The following is a 16,334-nucleotide window of genomic DNA, read 5'->3' as shown; positions in this document are numbered from 1 at the left end:
GCTTTATAACTTTCACTTAGTCATAGGAGCTTAAAGTTGGGAGGCCAGTTACTAGCCCCCCGGTTAGTGTTCGGCGACAGTCAAGGTCAAGCTGTAAACACTTCGGCCAATGTTATGAGCGGACCGTCATTTAACACGAGGTGACCTCTATCGATCTTTATAGTTTAATACAGTCATCGGATCGCTAACCAGTTTACGCTTATTGTGGCAGTCAGTTTTTGGCTTTCTCCACTGAGGCGCTTAACCATGCGAGCTGGAAGCACAATCGCAGTGGTTCTCCGTTGGCACAACTAGCCGAACAAAGCGAAACGTAGGAGGCAAGCACAGAAGCCGGGCAACCCAACTATTGACCGAAGACACAATTCGAAACCGATGCATATATAGCAATGTCCGAGAATGTTTTTGCCGAATCTCTAAAGGTGTCCGGCGTTGCACTGCGAGACTAATGCTGGAAACACACAAATAGTTTAAAAGTGCCATAGGCTTGGAAAACCAAAAAAACTTCAGTAAAAACTTGACGTCCGAACTAGATCCAGTGTTTGGCGCCAATCCGAAAATTGATCTTAGAAAAAGGTGCTTCTATCGTGCTTTAACGTGACACGTCCTATCTCAAGATTTCAAGCGGGTCAGCCTACGGCTTCAACCTCCTATCCCGAAGGCGGGGTACTTCTCGTTAGGCTAGTTTAGCAAACTAAACTCTAGCGGCTTTGAGAGAGAAATTAGGCCCCCCGACTATCGACCACACACTCGCGTCGAAAAGGAGTGATAGAAAAAGACTTTGCAACGACTAAGAAGAAGAACACTTTTACTATAAAACGGCTCATATAAATTTTAAGAGCCCCCAAGTGACTTAGGTAAAAGAATTTTATGTATAAAGATTGTATGTACCGAAGTACTAATATTATATCTATGTTCACCCGAACTTTAAACGCGTCTTAACCGACCGTCGGCTTCTCCATCTTCGGTCAAGGGCCGAAAAGTGTTATGTACTCCACCTGTCGAGAATATCGACGGTGTTTCCGATAACCAGGCAATCAGGCCATAAGGCTGTAATAGACAAAGCGCGCTCAGGAAACTTATGCTATATTACTGACGAAGTGTAAGAAGCATCTTCAAAGAAAATAGTACCCCCACCAATACCTTTCTTCGGTTGCTCATTGTTACTATGAGACTTGTGCAATAGATTTTTTGTACTCATGAGTTCCGTTGTGTGCCGACCATGATTGAAAACAATAAGAGCGCTAGCTTTCGGCTTCACCCAGTCTGAGGTCCGAGCTCGGATGACCCAATCGTGACAATCGCAGAGGTGCTCCCTTTACTCCCTAGCCGAACAATCGGGAACGTAGGGGTAAACACACGAGCAAGGCAACCCAGCTTGCGGAACACTTAAGTCTTGATGCATATTGTGGCGTAATACACGAACAAGGAACGAAACCATACAAGTATAATCATATGCAAGAGGAAAGGCTTCATAAAGGAAGCCCCCAAGTAAACGGGGTATTTGAATTTGTGTGTCACAAACAAAGTTTTGACATGAAAGTTTTTCACAAACAACTTTTTGCCAAAAAAGTATAATGCTTGGTCGAACCGAACAAAATTTAAAACTGAATTTTTTTTAGCATTAAAGCGACTTAGCTGGTTAATGTGCTCGTTGTTAATGACGCAGTCCGAGCTTGATGCGGGACAAGGTCCTAGCCCCCGGGCCGGTCCCGAGGTGGCGGAGCGAAGAGCTCGGCACTCTGAAATGGCGACGTAGCACGGCCAATGTGGCGAGGTGGAACCCCCAGTCCGACCGAGGCGACGGAGCAGGCCGGCAGTATGACACCGAAGTCCCCGGCGTGGGTTAATGAAGTGATGACGAAGCCCCGGTCCCGAGGTAACGTGGTACGTTGGTATGCCGAGGAGACAGCGCTGCCGAACCCGGATCATTTATCTGTGCACGGAAAATAATGCAAACCGGAGATAATAGTAATAATAATAAATAAATAAAAATTAGTTGCATAATTAATAATTTATGCAAAGTGAGTAATAAAAGAAATATGACCCGTGTGCCGAACACTCAATGAGGTAGAGCTCTCTCAATGATGTGTATATTTAGTCCGTGTGTCAATTTCACAAAAGCGCAAACCTAAGTTACTGCTGCCCAGCATAGAGTAGCACTACCCTCAGTTGCAGGCTCAGTCCATATAAAATAGTCAGTCCACCAGCAGCGGAGGCTACAAACCTCTTCTACTCTCGCATAACTACTTCAGAGTCTGAACATACAATAGAGTTCATAACTGAATCAAGGGGAAGAAATGAGATGTAATTTTTTAAATGAGATGACATTTTCTAATCTAACTGAACGTATTGTAAGTACATGAGTTCCTGACATGGCAGTCTCACCAACAACAGTTTGAAGTTAAAGTGAAATTGCACAAACTTTGTTTAAGCCACCACACCCACCGCTTTTCATCTTAGGTGTCCTCGAAAAAATCATAAACACATCACACTAATCAGTCTATATACATGACTTTACTCGATTATTAGAATCACTATGTGTTCCCGACTCATATACTCCCTCCGTTCTTTAAAGAGTGTACTTCCAACTTTGTTGGAAAGTCAAACTTTTTTATGTTTGACCGTATTTATATAATAATGCATCAACATTTATGCCATCAAATTAGTAGCATTAGATTCATGATAAAATGCATTTTCATCGTAGACCTATTTGGTTTCATAAACATTGATATGTTTTTGCATAAACTCGGTCAAACTTTAAAATAATTTGACCCTCCAACAAAGTTGGAAGTACACTCTTTAAAGGGCGGAGGGAGTATGTAACAAAATCTAAGTGTTGGCCATAGTAACAATAGTATATCTGGCAGTGCTTAGGTGTCATGAATCACAATAAGGGATTTGTGTCTCTCTTCTCTTGTTCCTACAGCTCTATTACCAAAAATTAAGAAGCAGGCGAAATCAATCCAATTCAAATTCCTCGGAGAACAATGAGAAGCACACTGCATGTCTGCTAATGCTTAGCTGAATTGATAGAAAAGGTAACATGTAGTCACCTGGCTGCTAGAGCATATAGAAGATAAGCATGGACGATGGAGAACTGACACCACGGACGCCTCTTGTACATCAGCGACTGCACTATCACATACAATGCCTGCGACTACCATAGAGAAGATGAGCTCAGCCGGCAGATCACCGAATCGACGGGCACATCAACCCCACCATCGACTGGATGGGCACACCCATCTACAACAGAGACCAAAGGAAAAGCAAGAGCATGATTACTAAGTTGGAAAGAAAGGAAGAACAAAACATAAATCAAGAAAATAAAGTAGGAGATCATCACCACATATAGGACGCATCTGACGACGAATTCCCTGCCACCGCACCTCCTTTCCTCTCACTCCTCTCCTCCTCTCTCCCTCTTATCTTCTCTCTCTCTCTCTCTCTCTCTCTCTCCTGCAGATCAAATCGAGAGAGAAAGGAGAGGAGAGAGGAGGCGGGCGGCGGCATGAGACGAGGCGGGGGTCACGGGCTAGGTCTTTTTCTCTCCCTTCCCGCTCTCGCTTCTCCTTTTTTCTTTTCTTCGCAGCTGCCCGCTCGCTCTCTGCCTCTTCGCAGCTGCCCGCTTGCTCTCTGCCCGCTCGATGCACTATTCATAGAGGCATGGAAAAATCTAATGACATCATCTATGAACAATTTGTTTTTCCTCCCTGATGAAGACGTGAAATATATGAGTAATGAACTCTAATAATTACCGACATATTTTAGTAAATTAACATACTTCTCAAGGAAGAGTGTTGCCATTGCAATTATAAGTGATGTTAAAAAGATTCACTCAAATTTCGTTAGCGAGAGAGTGGGCATATATTAATTAGTAACTTAAACTGTTTTGACAAGAAAAAATGTATCTTAATACGGCAGTCTTAACACTTGAGCCAGTCTGTAAAAGGTTACATAGATGTCTTGCAGGGCTGGAGGTAAACCCCTTCAGTTACAGCAATTGTAAAAAGATGCCAACTATGTTGGTCACTGGCAATACATTATGCTGCAAAGAAATCATTCACATGAACTGTTTTATTGCTATAACAAATATACTATGAGATTAATTACTCTGTTCAACAAACCAGAGATAGGCATACTCTGAGATTAATTACTTAGTTCACCAAACAAAAGAGATGTAATGCAACAGAATGCCGTTTAAGTGGGAAGATAACCTGAATAGCCTCAAATGTTGTAGACAAAGAACCAAATGGATTGTCAAGGGCATAAACAATAGCATTGAGCAAGGGAGTTAATCCATCCTCTACCACCGAAGCCTCCAATTGTTGAACAGAAATGCACCAGACTGCAAGATTACAAATAGCCTGTAATAACAAATTAATAAGACAAGAAATAGGAACTCAATTACTGAACGAGCACACACATTCTCCACAGTAACACTGAACAAAAGAAGAGCCTGAAAACAAAAAATGGTGAGCAGAACAAACCTTCATCTTGGTGGTCATGATCAGCCGAACCAAAGTAGCCAATATCGATTGAGCCAACTGTCCTGCAGGGTAAGAAAAATAAATATTATAATCCCTTCAAACCAACAGGTAATTTGATGGGTTTTTTTTTAGATGAAAGGCTCGGCGCCCTGCTGTATACAATTCATGATTCAAGGGCATGTCTGAGCAACTGAGCACATTAATCGGTTCAGAGGGTAATCAAAAAACAAGAGATAGCAATGGATAGTGATTTAGAATAGCAAAAGGGACAGGCTCTTTAATTGTAGAAAATCATGAACTATCAAAACAAAAAATTATCAGCTCCAACTTCTAGCATGTGTACGCAGGGTACCTGCCATGAAATGAAAATTTTCTACGTTTTCCTAAGAAAATGTAAACTACCAGCTCTCATTGAAAGGCCAATGTCTGAGGATGAAACTGCTAGATGATAGGAAAATGGATCTGAGACAATGGTTTATTAACCATATAGTATCAGTGGAAGACTGGAAGGTAAACCTACAGCCGTGCAAGGCATGGACTGACAGAAGCCAGATTGTGAGAACAACATGGTGGTCGCCCACATTCCACCAAGATTTTCTTGACTGGGCCTAAGCCTAACTCGGCACAGACATAAACTGCACATTTAGTTGACGAGATAGGGGCTACTACCTGAGATGGTGGAGATGAGTACGGGGTGGTAGAGCGCGAAGCCGAGCCACTTGAGGGCGTAGGCGGCGACGGCCTCGTCATCTTCAGCGGCGTCGCGGAGGAGGAGGCGGAGGTTGCGACGAGGCGCGCCAGCCCGCCAGCTGGCGCGGCTACTGCTTCCCTCCTCCTGCCGAGTCCGGATCGAGGTCGCGGTCCTCGGCTCGAGCTCCTCCTGCCAAGGACGGGTCGACGCCCGGGCACCGGCGGAGCACGGGGCGCGGCTGCTGCTCCCCTCCTCCTGTCGTTCTACTCGAGGGCAAGCTCCTCCTGCCGAGTCTCGAGGTGCCGAGGCCGGATCGAGGCCGACGGGCGCCGGTAGAGCACGGGCCGGCCGAGGCGGCGGCGGCGGCACGAGAGGAGGCGGTTGCGGGGGCGCGGGCGGTCTGGCTGCTTTTGCTCTTTTCTCTCGCTGCCGCTTCCCCCTTTTTTTTTCGGGGATTTGATTTTTGGGAAACGTTTGGGCCCGGGCACCGGCCGAACCACTCGGCCGGTCGCGCGCGACTTGTGCGATCCCCTTCCATCCGCCCATAAATCGCTCGGCATTAACGCCCCATGTGGCTGTGCTGTTTCCTCTCTCTCTATTTCATCTCGCCGGTCCCTACCTTAGTTGACCGTCGCCGTTCGCCGCCCCCGCCGGCCGTCCTCATCACCGGTGGCCACCCGCGTCGGCCGTCCCCGTCGCCGTTCGCCGTCCTCGCTCGTCGGCCCCGGCGGAAGCTGGAACCGCGTCGTGGCCTGCTGCAACCGGTGCCCAGGAGAGCTGCCATCATGGATGGCGAGCATGGTGACGGCGAGCTGCGAGGACGGCGGCACTTGCGCTGCAGACATGGCGGAGGCATTGCAGAACCTGCTGCACGCCCTCATGCTACAACCGTTAACCAAAATGCTTCAAACCAAGATGAAAAAAGCTTCAACCAGATACATCAAAAGCTGCAAGCAGTCATTTCCATGGCGGAGTGCTACAACCGTCGACATAAAATGCTACAACCCTTGATGAAAAAGCTTCAACCCGAAATAATAGAGAAAGCATTAACCAAGGCTGCTACAAAGAAAAAAGTTGCAACCGTTGATAGAAAAGCTTCGACCGTAGATGAAAAAAGCTACAACCATACACTGCATAACCAAAAAAGTTGCATCCGTTGTAGAGAAAGCTTCAATCGTATGTGCGAAATGGTTCAACCTGCGCGTGTCGCCACCGAGCCGCAATCACAGTGGATGGCTGGCGGCCGTCGTCGACGCAATTTCGTGCAGCGAGGGGCGGCGGCGGAGCTACAACCGGGGAGAGCTACAAGCGTCGCCGCTGCAAGCTGCAACCGCAGATGTAGTTGTTTCATGTGTCGCGGCGACGATGAGGACGGCCGGCGAGGGTTGGAAGCGGCGACAAGGACGGGCGGCGAGGGTTGGAAGCGGCGACGGGGACGGGCGGCGAGGGTGTGGACGGGCGGCGAGGGATAGGAAGCGCGGCGCGGCGCAGCCCGAGCGAGGGCCTCACCTTCCTGAGATGGATCCAGCCGCCGGCGTTGAGGACCACCAAGTGCAAGTCTCCGCCACCGCCGAGAAGCATTGACTGCAACTCGCCGTCGCCGCCGTCTTCGTGAGTTGTTGCGGGCGAAGGGGAACGAGGGCGAGCGACTGGAGACGTCCCAGTTCGTGGTCGGTCAATCCAGAGAGAGGGGTATGTTGGACATTTGTTGCAGGACCCACCTGACAGAGGGCAAAGTAGCAAAGTCCAAACAAAAGAGTGTCATCAGATCAATTACAAAGTAAAGGGTGGCAAATTATCAAAGTCCAAAGAAAGTGGTGGCAAAAAAATCAAATCCCCCTTTCTTTTCTCTCGTGCCCGCTTGCCCAGGCCGCCCGCTCGCTGCTCTCTCTGAGCCGCACACCCACGAGACCGATAGATGGGCCCGCCGCGGCTGAAGCGGAGGCGCCGCCGCTGGGTGCAAACAAGGACAGTAAAAAAATGCCCTGCCAACCCACGAACACCGCTGCTTTCACCCGGACACACGCACGCACACACTGTGTCGCTGCTAGGCTGGCCCATGCATCAGTCGCTCTAGCCCGATTACACGGGCGTACAGAAGAACGAGCGCCCAGATGTTTACCACGGCGATGAAAAGTACGATGTCAATGGACAGCAGTACAAATTGAGCGTACAGGGTGAATTTGAAACGGAGATGGCGCGTACTCTAGCAGCGTTTATATGTTCGATACCAGAACACTTACCATGGAACAAGTTATTGCTGCACGCATGTCGACACAAGAGGGAAAAGTGGACGTTGGTTACAAGGTAGAAGGGGCGTAAAATCTGAGAAACTAATTTTTATGTTTAAATCACCCACCCTTTAAAATTTTATACAATACTTTTATCATCCAATTTGAGAATTTGAAGCAAAACTATGCCCAACAGAAATTCTGGCCAATGGTTGCACATCATTACACATTACAGTTTAAGTAACACGATAAAGTACCATCATATGGAATCAGTGCACAAGTAGTACAATTTCAACTATGACAGCAGATGAACACCAAAATATTGGTTCAAACATTATTAGAATAAGGCTACAAGACAGCCAACAGGTTCACCAGATCGACAATATGGAGAACGATAATCCAACGGAGCAGAGAAAAAGTCGTCTAAAGGTAATCCAACGGAGCATAGAAAGAGTCATCTAATGGTAGTCAACTCTGACTCCACGCACATATGTAAATCCGAATCTATCAGATTTTTCCCCATACCCAGGTGGGCGCAAATCATCGAGCTCATCATGCGGGTGGCGCCAACACGGCTTGGGCACAGGCCACCTGTTTCCATCATTTGGTAATTTTCCAGGCATAGTAATGTTATCAGCAGTTTTTATGCAAAATATCAAAGAGATGCGTAAATTAAAGGCATACCTAATTGGTTTATCATCACTGCCAACTTCATCAACGGTGCTGTCGAACACAGTAGGCTAGATTTAATAGAAAGATTTATTTTTTCCTTTGAGAAGATGCAAAAGGTAGCATGTCATGCAATCATCTCAAACCTCACATGGCATGCACTTGAATACGTCAAACAAACATTCTAAGTATACATACCTTTTTCCCTCAAACTGTGCCAGCAGTCGACAAATATGATCCTTAAACACGAAGGGGGTCCCTATTTTCTTATCATAGAAGTTCATGCCAACAAATCTCCCCTTGAAGTCAAACAGGGGCCCTCCAATCCCAGCCTAGCAAGCAAAAGCGACAATGAATTTTTTCGGATGGAGAAGTTTCCATTTGTAATGGTGAAGGGATATGGTTTAGTACATCATGCGATGGATACGTCAACTAAGAATATCGCCAAGAGCACTACTAACCTTAGTGATTGTACAACTGGAGTACCGAAGATCTCTGCAATCAAGCATGCCTGACCAGTCAGTCCGTTTTCCATGTGTAGCCATTAACACGCCTGATTTGAAGCAGCGCCCAACAGCTACTACATTCGGATCTTCAAGAATTCTAGGGTCCCACTGTTCTTCAAGAATTTTAGATGAACAAAGAGGACGGAACTTCTCGACATCAACAAGAGCAACATTGTAGTGTAAATTACAATGTTGTAATATCCCTTCTTTGCATCCTTCATTTGGAATATTGACTTCAATCTGCAAATCGCACTGTGAGACCTAAGCAGAAAATGCAAGGACCACATCAAGAACAAACCTTCAAGTTTTCAGCAATCTTGTTTCCATCGTTAGGATCCCGAATCAAACTTGCTGAAGTCAAAATGGTGGTGCATCCATTCCAATCAATAAATAAGCCTGTGCATGCAAAAATCCTTGTTTCTCCTGCATATATACCACAGTTATAATTGATAGCCAAGTTGAAATGTGGAGAAGTATATAGCACATCACTCTGAGATTGATTACCGATGAATGCAGCAAGTGAGACAACAACTTGATGGAAATGATTAGAAATTGTTTTCCCGAGTCGGCTCCAGACACCTTTACCAGAATCGTATACTTCACCAAAAGTCTCTTCGAAAGTATTAACCAAAATCAAGCCCTCTGTTCAATGATAGACGGTAGAATAGTTGTCAGAGGCAGAGGAAATGCGTAAATGAGCGCAATGCAGGACCAAATTACAAGCATTGACTAACCACGGATAGTAGTTGTTGATTGCTTTGGATAGCCCAAGGAGTCTAGATCCCCATATATGTCTAGGTTCCCAAATCAGACACACATATGAAGATAGTGTAAATAAGGTTAGCTGATTAGCATTGAGGTCATGAGAGATATGAACTATAAAAGGTCTGGCCACGTGTTCACCTCTTGGATAGTGCATATAGGGCCTGGGTTGTATTTCCTCATATCTCCGTAGTGTTACAGGCCTGCAGGACATAGTAAACTTGCAACTCAAGTAAAATGGACGAAAACATCACACATACGCAGCATCAGATGAATAGAATTGCAAAAAATAAGGGATAATATCCCAGTGTTGTTGGGAAACGTAAGATTAGTTTAGTACAGTATAGGAGATAAGTTATTTGTCTGCCTGTACGAAAGTGGACATGTAATTGTACTTATATTTGTACCCCATATAAATCAGACAATGAATCAAGAGTATTTATTGTTCAGAGAAGTATATCCTAGTTATCCTATTATCAGAGCAACCACCTGCTGCTCCGCCATCAATGGCTAGCAGCAGGGTTTTCTCGCTGGCGCTGCTATTAGACAGGGAGATTAAGCGCAGATTGGCAGTTATTAGTGCAGCAGTCACAGTGCTGAGGGCGGAGGGCCAAGCACCTCACGAAGGTGACAAACTGACAGTGGTGCAATCGGCAACCGTAGCTGACCAAGGCGCTACAGCGCATCTGCTTATGGTTTACTGTATCGATGTTGGCTGAAGGCTGTGTCTTTGGAGGTGGAGGTGGCGCCAGATTCGGTTGACATGAAGACAAAGATGCCATCGCCGGCGGCGGTACAACCATACTACCTTCAACAGCAGTAATGCTGCTTCTACCATCTAGGGCAATCGCGGAGATGAGTCATCGGCTGCCACAATGAATATGAGGTCGGTGGAGGCCACTGCAAGACCTCTAAGCCTAGTTATCCTGGGATGATCCAAGGGTCATCCGAAGGACAAAGTTGTGTGGAGAACTGAGCAAATACTACACAACCTCCAGGTTCAGGAGACTATCACAAACCCTTCACATTTCAAGTCCGAACAAAACAAAAAACATTACTTAAATTAGAAAAATCTACCAAGTTCGATATTGAAGCAATGTGGGTATTCTTGGCAGAGGCAGCAAAGAATCAAGTTGATATCAAGGGAGAAAAAAATGGAAACTGCAAGAAACTAAAAATTAAAGATAATAAAGCTACAAAAGGAACAACACCCAACAATCCAGATTCTTGCAAGATTCATAAGCCTTGAAAGTTGTTTGGCAACTGAAATGGCTTATAGTTTAATTAAGCTCCAGTATTACTCAAAAAACTAAAATCCAAGGAGGAAATTGTATAGGAATAAGGGTGAACAAACTTTGGTAAGCAAATAAATGCAAATACACATGACATATCTGACTACCTTAACTTCCATGTTTGGCACAAATTGTTCCAAATGTTTGATAATTATACTAGTTGGCAAAAAAGATGTTCTTTCCTCAACCGAAGAAAGGTTCATGCCAACAAAGTTTCCATCATAATCAAAAAGTGCTCCGCCTTCCCAATCCTAGCAAATATGACAAGGGTTACATTGGAACCAAACAAAGTGAAATGTCATTTTTATGCATCAGTGTTACTTTTCGGTGCATATAGTTACATATCAAATACTCAGACCAAAGAGCAAGTGTACCTTGGAGATTTTACAAGTTGAGAACATAAGCTCTTTGCCATTTTCAGATCCACTTGTATCATCGGTCAGTATTCCACTTGTGACCATTAATTTGCCAGTGGTTGCACATGCTACAGATACTACCTTACTACAAGGAAGAAATTCCAGCTGATGATAGAGTTTCACTGGATTAACACCAAGGGTGAAAAGCTTTATGCTGACAAGAGCAATTCCCTGATCGAAATTATAGTCCCCCAATGACCCTCTGGCAACATAGCCTTTGCGCTGCACTTGGATCTATAATGATACAGAATGGTGCAGTTAACTTACGTAAACAAGCAAATTAAGTGAATGATGATTAGCAGCACCAACCTTCAAGCCATCGTGGCCTTCTCTTTTAAGATCATTGAAAGCTCTGACCAAACTTGCTGAAGTCAGGAACCTTGCAAAATGAACCTGGCAGTGCACGGCTATGCCTGAGCACGCAAATAACACATCATGTCCTACACAATGATGTAACTTTGGTCATCTATAACTAGCATTGTAACATTATAAAATAAAATTATTTTAAAAAGAGGCTAGAAGGGTGAAACAACATAGTCACCAGGACACAAAGCAAGGCAGACAACATTTGTAGAAAATTCTGAAGTAACTTGTTCACTGAGCTCACTCCAGATGCTTTGACCAGAATCGCTTTCAATTTGTTCTTCCAAAGTGCTATCCCGATGTAAGTCACCTAGGTAAACAAACATGAGACAGCGCAGTTGTGAGTGCTCCAATAGATCTGGAAAAATATGTGTAGAATAATGAAGTGTTGGCAGACCTGAAATCGACAAATCAAGTGTCTCTTCTCTACCAATGCAAGTTCTATTCTTTTTTGAGCTTTCTCTGAGATTTTCCATGAGACCATCATCCGTACCCCTCTTAATTTGCAGCATATTCCCAACACTGAACCACAAAAAAAGTAAAGTCTCAAAATGTTCTGTCATCAACAGTAACACAAGGTTATAGAATCATCACAGATCATCAAAGAAAAGGTCCCTATTTTAAGTCTTACAGTTTATGTCAGATGATATGGTCCTTGAGCTAATACATTATTTACTAAACCCGCAAAATTAACTTGGATAACCCCGATGCGTGAACAGAGTGCGTAACCCCTCAAAAAAAAAAAGAACAGAGTGCGTAAGATCAGTGCAAAAAATTATTGCGCTAGTCCCGGACATAAGTAGAACGCACAAATTTTAACTGCTGCTCGAAAAAGAAAGAACGCAACCCAATTTCAGGTTGGGGTTAAACCGTTCAACTTTGCACATCGTAAGGGCGAATCCAGATGGTGCGCATCCAAAACTTGTGGAGATTTGTTTTGGATTAACTAATCACCGGCAGACGAAAACTCATACCTAGGAGAACAGTGCCCAATGTTGCGGACGGTGGTGGAGACAGCAGGCACACGACGAGGCAGAGGGGAACAGCGATGGCGGCGACGAGATGCGGAGAAGACGGTTGCGGTGATGCTAAGCTACCGTAAGGCGGCAGCTCTAGGGCACACCTGATGCTACACGAGAGATTTTAGAGCGGCGTGGATGGGATGGATTGGAACTTGGGTAGGTGAGAACACGAGAGCGGCGCGGAGGAGGAAGGGGTCAATCCGGGAGGAAGAGGAAAGGTATTTCTTCGAAAAAAAAAAGTTAAATGCACCGGAGGTCCTAAAAGTGACTCTAGCGACACTGGAGGCGATCGGCGGCGGCGACGACGACGATTTCCTTCGCGCGGCAACATACCAGACGAAATTGGAGCTTGCGCCGGCAGCGGCGGCGGCGCTGACAACACACTACCATGCTCCTCTTCTTCAACTGCTTCCCCGCCGAGGAGCTCGAAGTGCCGGCCATGGCTAGGGTTAGGGTAAGGGAGAGAGAGGGGGGATTTGGGGAAGAAATAGAGCCAGGGACCCGGGGATGTGAAGAAGTGTTTCTAAGGGGTTTTCTGTTAAAAAAATAGCAGCCTCTGCAGCCTCGACACAACAACGAAACTTTTAGGACCTCCAGTGCATTTAACTCAAAAAAAAGTCTATCCATCCATATAGGTACCTGAAAAATAAATCTTATAAGTCACTTTTACTCCCAGCCGTCGGGATCACGGATGAACGGTCAGATCTTCTTCTTTCAAACGTTCTTGTTCATCTTCTTCCAATCGTGCACCCCCCCCCCCCCCGAGCCCTAACCGCTGCCTCCCGCCGGCCTCGCCCCTCCTCCCCCCCCCATCGCCGTGTTGGCTGTCCCTCTAATCCCCACACCACCAGCGAACAACTCCGTCAATCCCCTGGACCCCACATCTAAGATAGATAATAGTGTTGCTGCTTTCCCCTAAGATAAATAATGTGGTTGTTGCTTTCCCCTAAGGTAGATAGTGGGGTTGCTTTTTCTCTTGCGAGGTTGCTTCTTCTGTGGCGAGGTGGGTCTCCCTAAACCGAAGAGAAAACGAATAGAAAATGGTTGGAAAGAAAGACACCGTAAATGAGTCACTATAAAATATGGTAGCACTAAACTGCGCGGGCGCGCAAAATGCCTTATTCTACTCGCCGGTCGCTAATCACCCGTACCCGCATAGAGCGCACCAAACCCCCTAATTTTGTGGGAGTAAATGGAAGTAGAAAATATAGTAATCTATTTAATTTCCATTACCACCACATGCGCCCACCTTCGTGGTTCCATACTAACCGCTAATCATGATCGTAAAACCACATGCTACAAAAAGTAATGGAATTAAATTGGTTACTGCTAGTCACGCACAATGCTTGGCTCCGCAACCTAGTCATTTTTGTAATCACAGTAAAATATCTAGCAAAAATAGTAATAAAGTTCAATGTATTACTATGTGACATGCACAACTCTCCATCCCACAAACCCTGGTAAAATAGCTGGCAAATATGGTAATGTAGTTACCACAAGTTCGAAATGTAGTAATAGAATTAAGACAAGACGCTACAAAAACTAAGATGCAAATCAAAACCACATGGTTATTTAGCTGGTAATGTCGTAAAGTTGGTAGGTGCTAATTAAGGTGTAGTGGGGCATCTACTCCCTCCGTTTCTAAATATTTGTCTTTTTAAAGATTTCGAATGGACTATCACATAGAGATGTATATAGACATATTTTAAAGTGTAGATTCACTCGTTTTGGTCTGTATGTAGTCGCTTGTTGAAATCTTTAGAAGATCTGTAGTAAATCACGTTCAGATGTACAAGGCTCTGGTTTTGCAAGATACTTAATGGAACTAGTTCACATCGTAATACAAGCTCTTGCCCTTATCTGAAAAAAATACTTCAGCTCATTATTACTCCCTCCGTTCCGATATATATTTGTCGCTGGGGAACTTCTCCGACCAGGTGAAAACAAGAAAAAGTACCAAACTACCCTCAATTTGAAATTCTTGTCGTTGGGGATCGTCGTCTTCCTCCATCGCTCCTCCCCTCCGCCAGGCTCCACCCCACTGTTGCAGCTTCGGCGTCCGTTCGCGCCGGCCGCAGCTCCCTCACCGGCCGCCTTCCTCCGCTCCAATTAAGAGCCCAAACTCGTACGCAACCTCCAGCCGCCCGCGACTCCTGGCCGTTGCGCCGCCCGGGCTCCTCCCCGCACCGACTAGCAGCAGCGCCGCCCGTGCTCCTCCTCCTCCTGCCTCAGCCTTCCAGCTCCTCGATTCAGGCACTAGAGCTCCGGATCCGGCCAATTGACCTCCGTCCGTGCTCCTCCCTGCACTGACCAACAGCAGCAGTAGCGCCGCCCGTGCTGCTGTTTGAATTGATCAAAACTGTTAATCGCCAAAGAAATTGATCGCCAGAGTTGTACCACTTCTTCTCGCCACAAACAGAAATTGATCAGATGTGTGATGATTGACCAAGACGTCTTCTCGCCAGTCACAACGAGCTTGAATTGATCGCCAGAGCAATTTTGAATTAATCAGCAAAGGAGCAGCCATTGTCCATCTGTTCACCTGTCAAAACAAAAGAAAGATCAGCAAGGAGTACTCCATTTGCTGGAGCAAAAAATTGACAAATTAGCAGATCAATAGTAGGTGAGCTACTCCATTTTTATGTGCTCCATCTGCTACAAGAAATTCAGTGTACTCATGCTTGTAATTGTACTCTTGCAAAAAATTTACTCCATGCTAGTACTCCATATCATGATTAAGTACTCAAGAAAACAATTATAAATAGTCAGTAATTGACAGTAACATCCCACAAGGTTATGTGCTTTAAATTCAGTTAAATTTGATTAATGGAAAAGATTCACCTAGCAAGGTTTATTTGACATGGAGTAGTTTATTTCATAGGAGTAAACACTAGCAATATTGACACGGAGTAGTTTATTTGACAGGAGTAAACAATAGTAACATTAATACATTTGCATTACTGCTAATAATGACCGTGTGCAACTTTGAAACTTTTGCATTACTACTGATAATGACCATGTACTGCTGGAGTAGTTTTGCATTCAGTAAAGGAGTAATTGTCGGCGTTCTGGAAACGGGGGTCCCCAGACTTGCCTACCTGCGGCCTGCGGCCTGCGGCGTGGCTCAAGCGGGGGCCCAGTACGGCCCGTCTTCATCAACCCAAGCTCAAGACCCTCGCGAGGGGCCGAGCCTCGCGGGGCGGACGACGGAAGGCCTCCTCAGGGGCGGTCTCACCAGGCAGGCTCGCGAGGAGGCGGAGAGATCAAGGCAAGGGGTACCTCGCGAGGTGCTCGTGACGTAAGCCATGACGATCAAGACCAGGCGGGCGCCAGCCCGCGCAGTGTCCTCGTTTCCTCTTTGGTGCAAAGGGGGCAAGCGCAGGCGCGGAGTACCGAGGCATCAGGCAAAGGTTACCATATCGGTGCAACGAGACCAAGACCAGCAGAGCGGCAGGACGGAGGTCACCGTGGAGCCCAAGACGGCGTCACCACCAGTGCTTTTGGCAGCCGAAGACCACCTTTAGTCAGGATAGCTTGTACTAGCTGTCCCCCTTTAAAATGGCCGTTGTTGGCTCCCTTCCCGCTCAATATTTGGGAAGAGCACCAGGGCCTCTATAAATAGAGCTAGCCACCACAGTAGAAGGCAACTGAGCCTGAGGGGATCGAATCCTTCCCAAGTAGAACACCACACCAGCTCAAGAACACCCCTCGCGAGGCTGTTCTTCCCTTATACTGTTCATCATCAGCCCCTGAGGCAATCCACCACACCACACACTGGAGTAGGGTATTACACCACAACGGTGGCCCGAACCAGTATAAACCTCGTGTCTCTTGTGTTGTTCATCGTGTTAGCTTATGTCCGTGGCGAGGCTTTGGAGTGTGTATCGGTAGGGAG

At 45.9% G+C, this 16,334-nt stretch overlaps 2 protein-coding genes across 7 annotated transcripts; both read right to left on the bottom strand.

The window, feature by feature from the left end:
- Positions 1 to 2,848: 2,848 nt before the first annotated feature.
- On the bottom strand, positions 2,849 to 5,724 carry LOC109774449 (uncharacterized). Its single transcript, XM_040389842.1, has 5 exons — positions 5,157 to 5,724; positions 4,488 to 4,549; positions 4,215 to 4,364; positions 3,344 to 3,649; positions 2,849 to 3,243 (listed from the first exon to the last, which is right to left on the bottom strand). Exons 1-4 carry the CDS (start codon positions 5,722 to 5,724, stop codon positions 3,533 to 3,535), a joined length of 897 nt encoding a protein of 298 aa, XP_040245776.1. The 3' UTR covers positions 2,849 to 3,243; positions 3,344 to 3,532.
- A 1,920-nt stretch (positions 5,725 to 7,644) lies between these two features.
- On the bottom strand, positions 7,645 to 12,944 carry LOC109774453 (uncharacterized). 6 transcript variants are annotated; one of them, XM_045229033.1, is made up of 14 exons: positions 12,773 to 12,944; positions 11,815 to 11,939; positions 11,596 to 11,727; positions 11,364 to 11,494; positions 11,013 to 11,288; positions 10,746 to 10,889; positions 9,488 to 9,566; positions 9,319 to 9,378; positions 9,089 to 9,226; positions 8,883 to 9,007; positions 8,540 to 8,824; positions 8,277 to 8,410; positions 8,094 to 8,132; positions 7,645 to 8,000 (listed from the first exon to the last, which is right to left on the bottom strand). In XM_045229033.1, exons 2-14 carry the CDS (start codon positions 11,927 to 11,929, stop codon positions 7,868 to 7,870), a joined length of 1,791 nt encoding a protein of 596 aa, XP_045084968.1. In that variant the 5' UTR covers positions 11,930 to 11,939; positions 12,773 to 12,944; the 3' UTR covers positions 7,645 to 7,867. The 6 variants fall into 6 exon arrangements, 5 of the variants coding, with proteins under 5 accessions (XP_045084968.1, XP_045084969.1, XP_045084970.1 ...); XM_045229034.2 differs by lacking the exon at positions 12,773 to 12,944 and adding an exon at positions 12,392 to 12,634; XM_045229035.2 differs by lacking the exon at positions 12,773 to 12,944 and adding an exon at positions 12,049 to 12,173.
- Between the last annotated feature and the right edge of the window lie 3,390 nt (positions 12,945 to 16,334).

Source organism: Aegilops tauschii, chromosome 5 (assembly GCF_002575655.3).
Source record: "Aegilops tauschii subsp. strangulata cultivar AL8/78 chromosome 5, Aet v6.0, whole genome shotgun sequence".
Taxonomy (NCBI): domain Eukaryota; kingdom Viridiplantae; phylum Streptophyta; class Magnoliopsida; order Poales; family Poaceae; genus Aegilops; species Aegilops tauschii.
The sequence above is the reverse complement of the archived record's forward strand: the minus strand, read 5'-3'. Positions and strand labels throughout refer to the sequence as shown.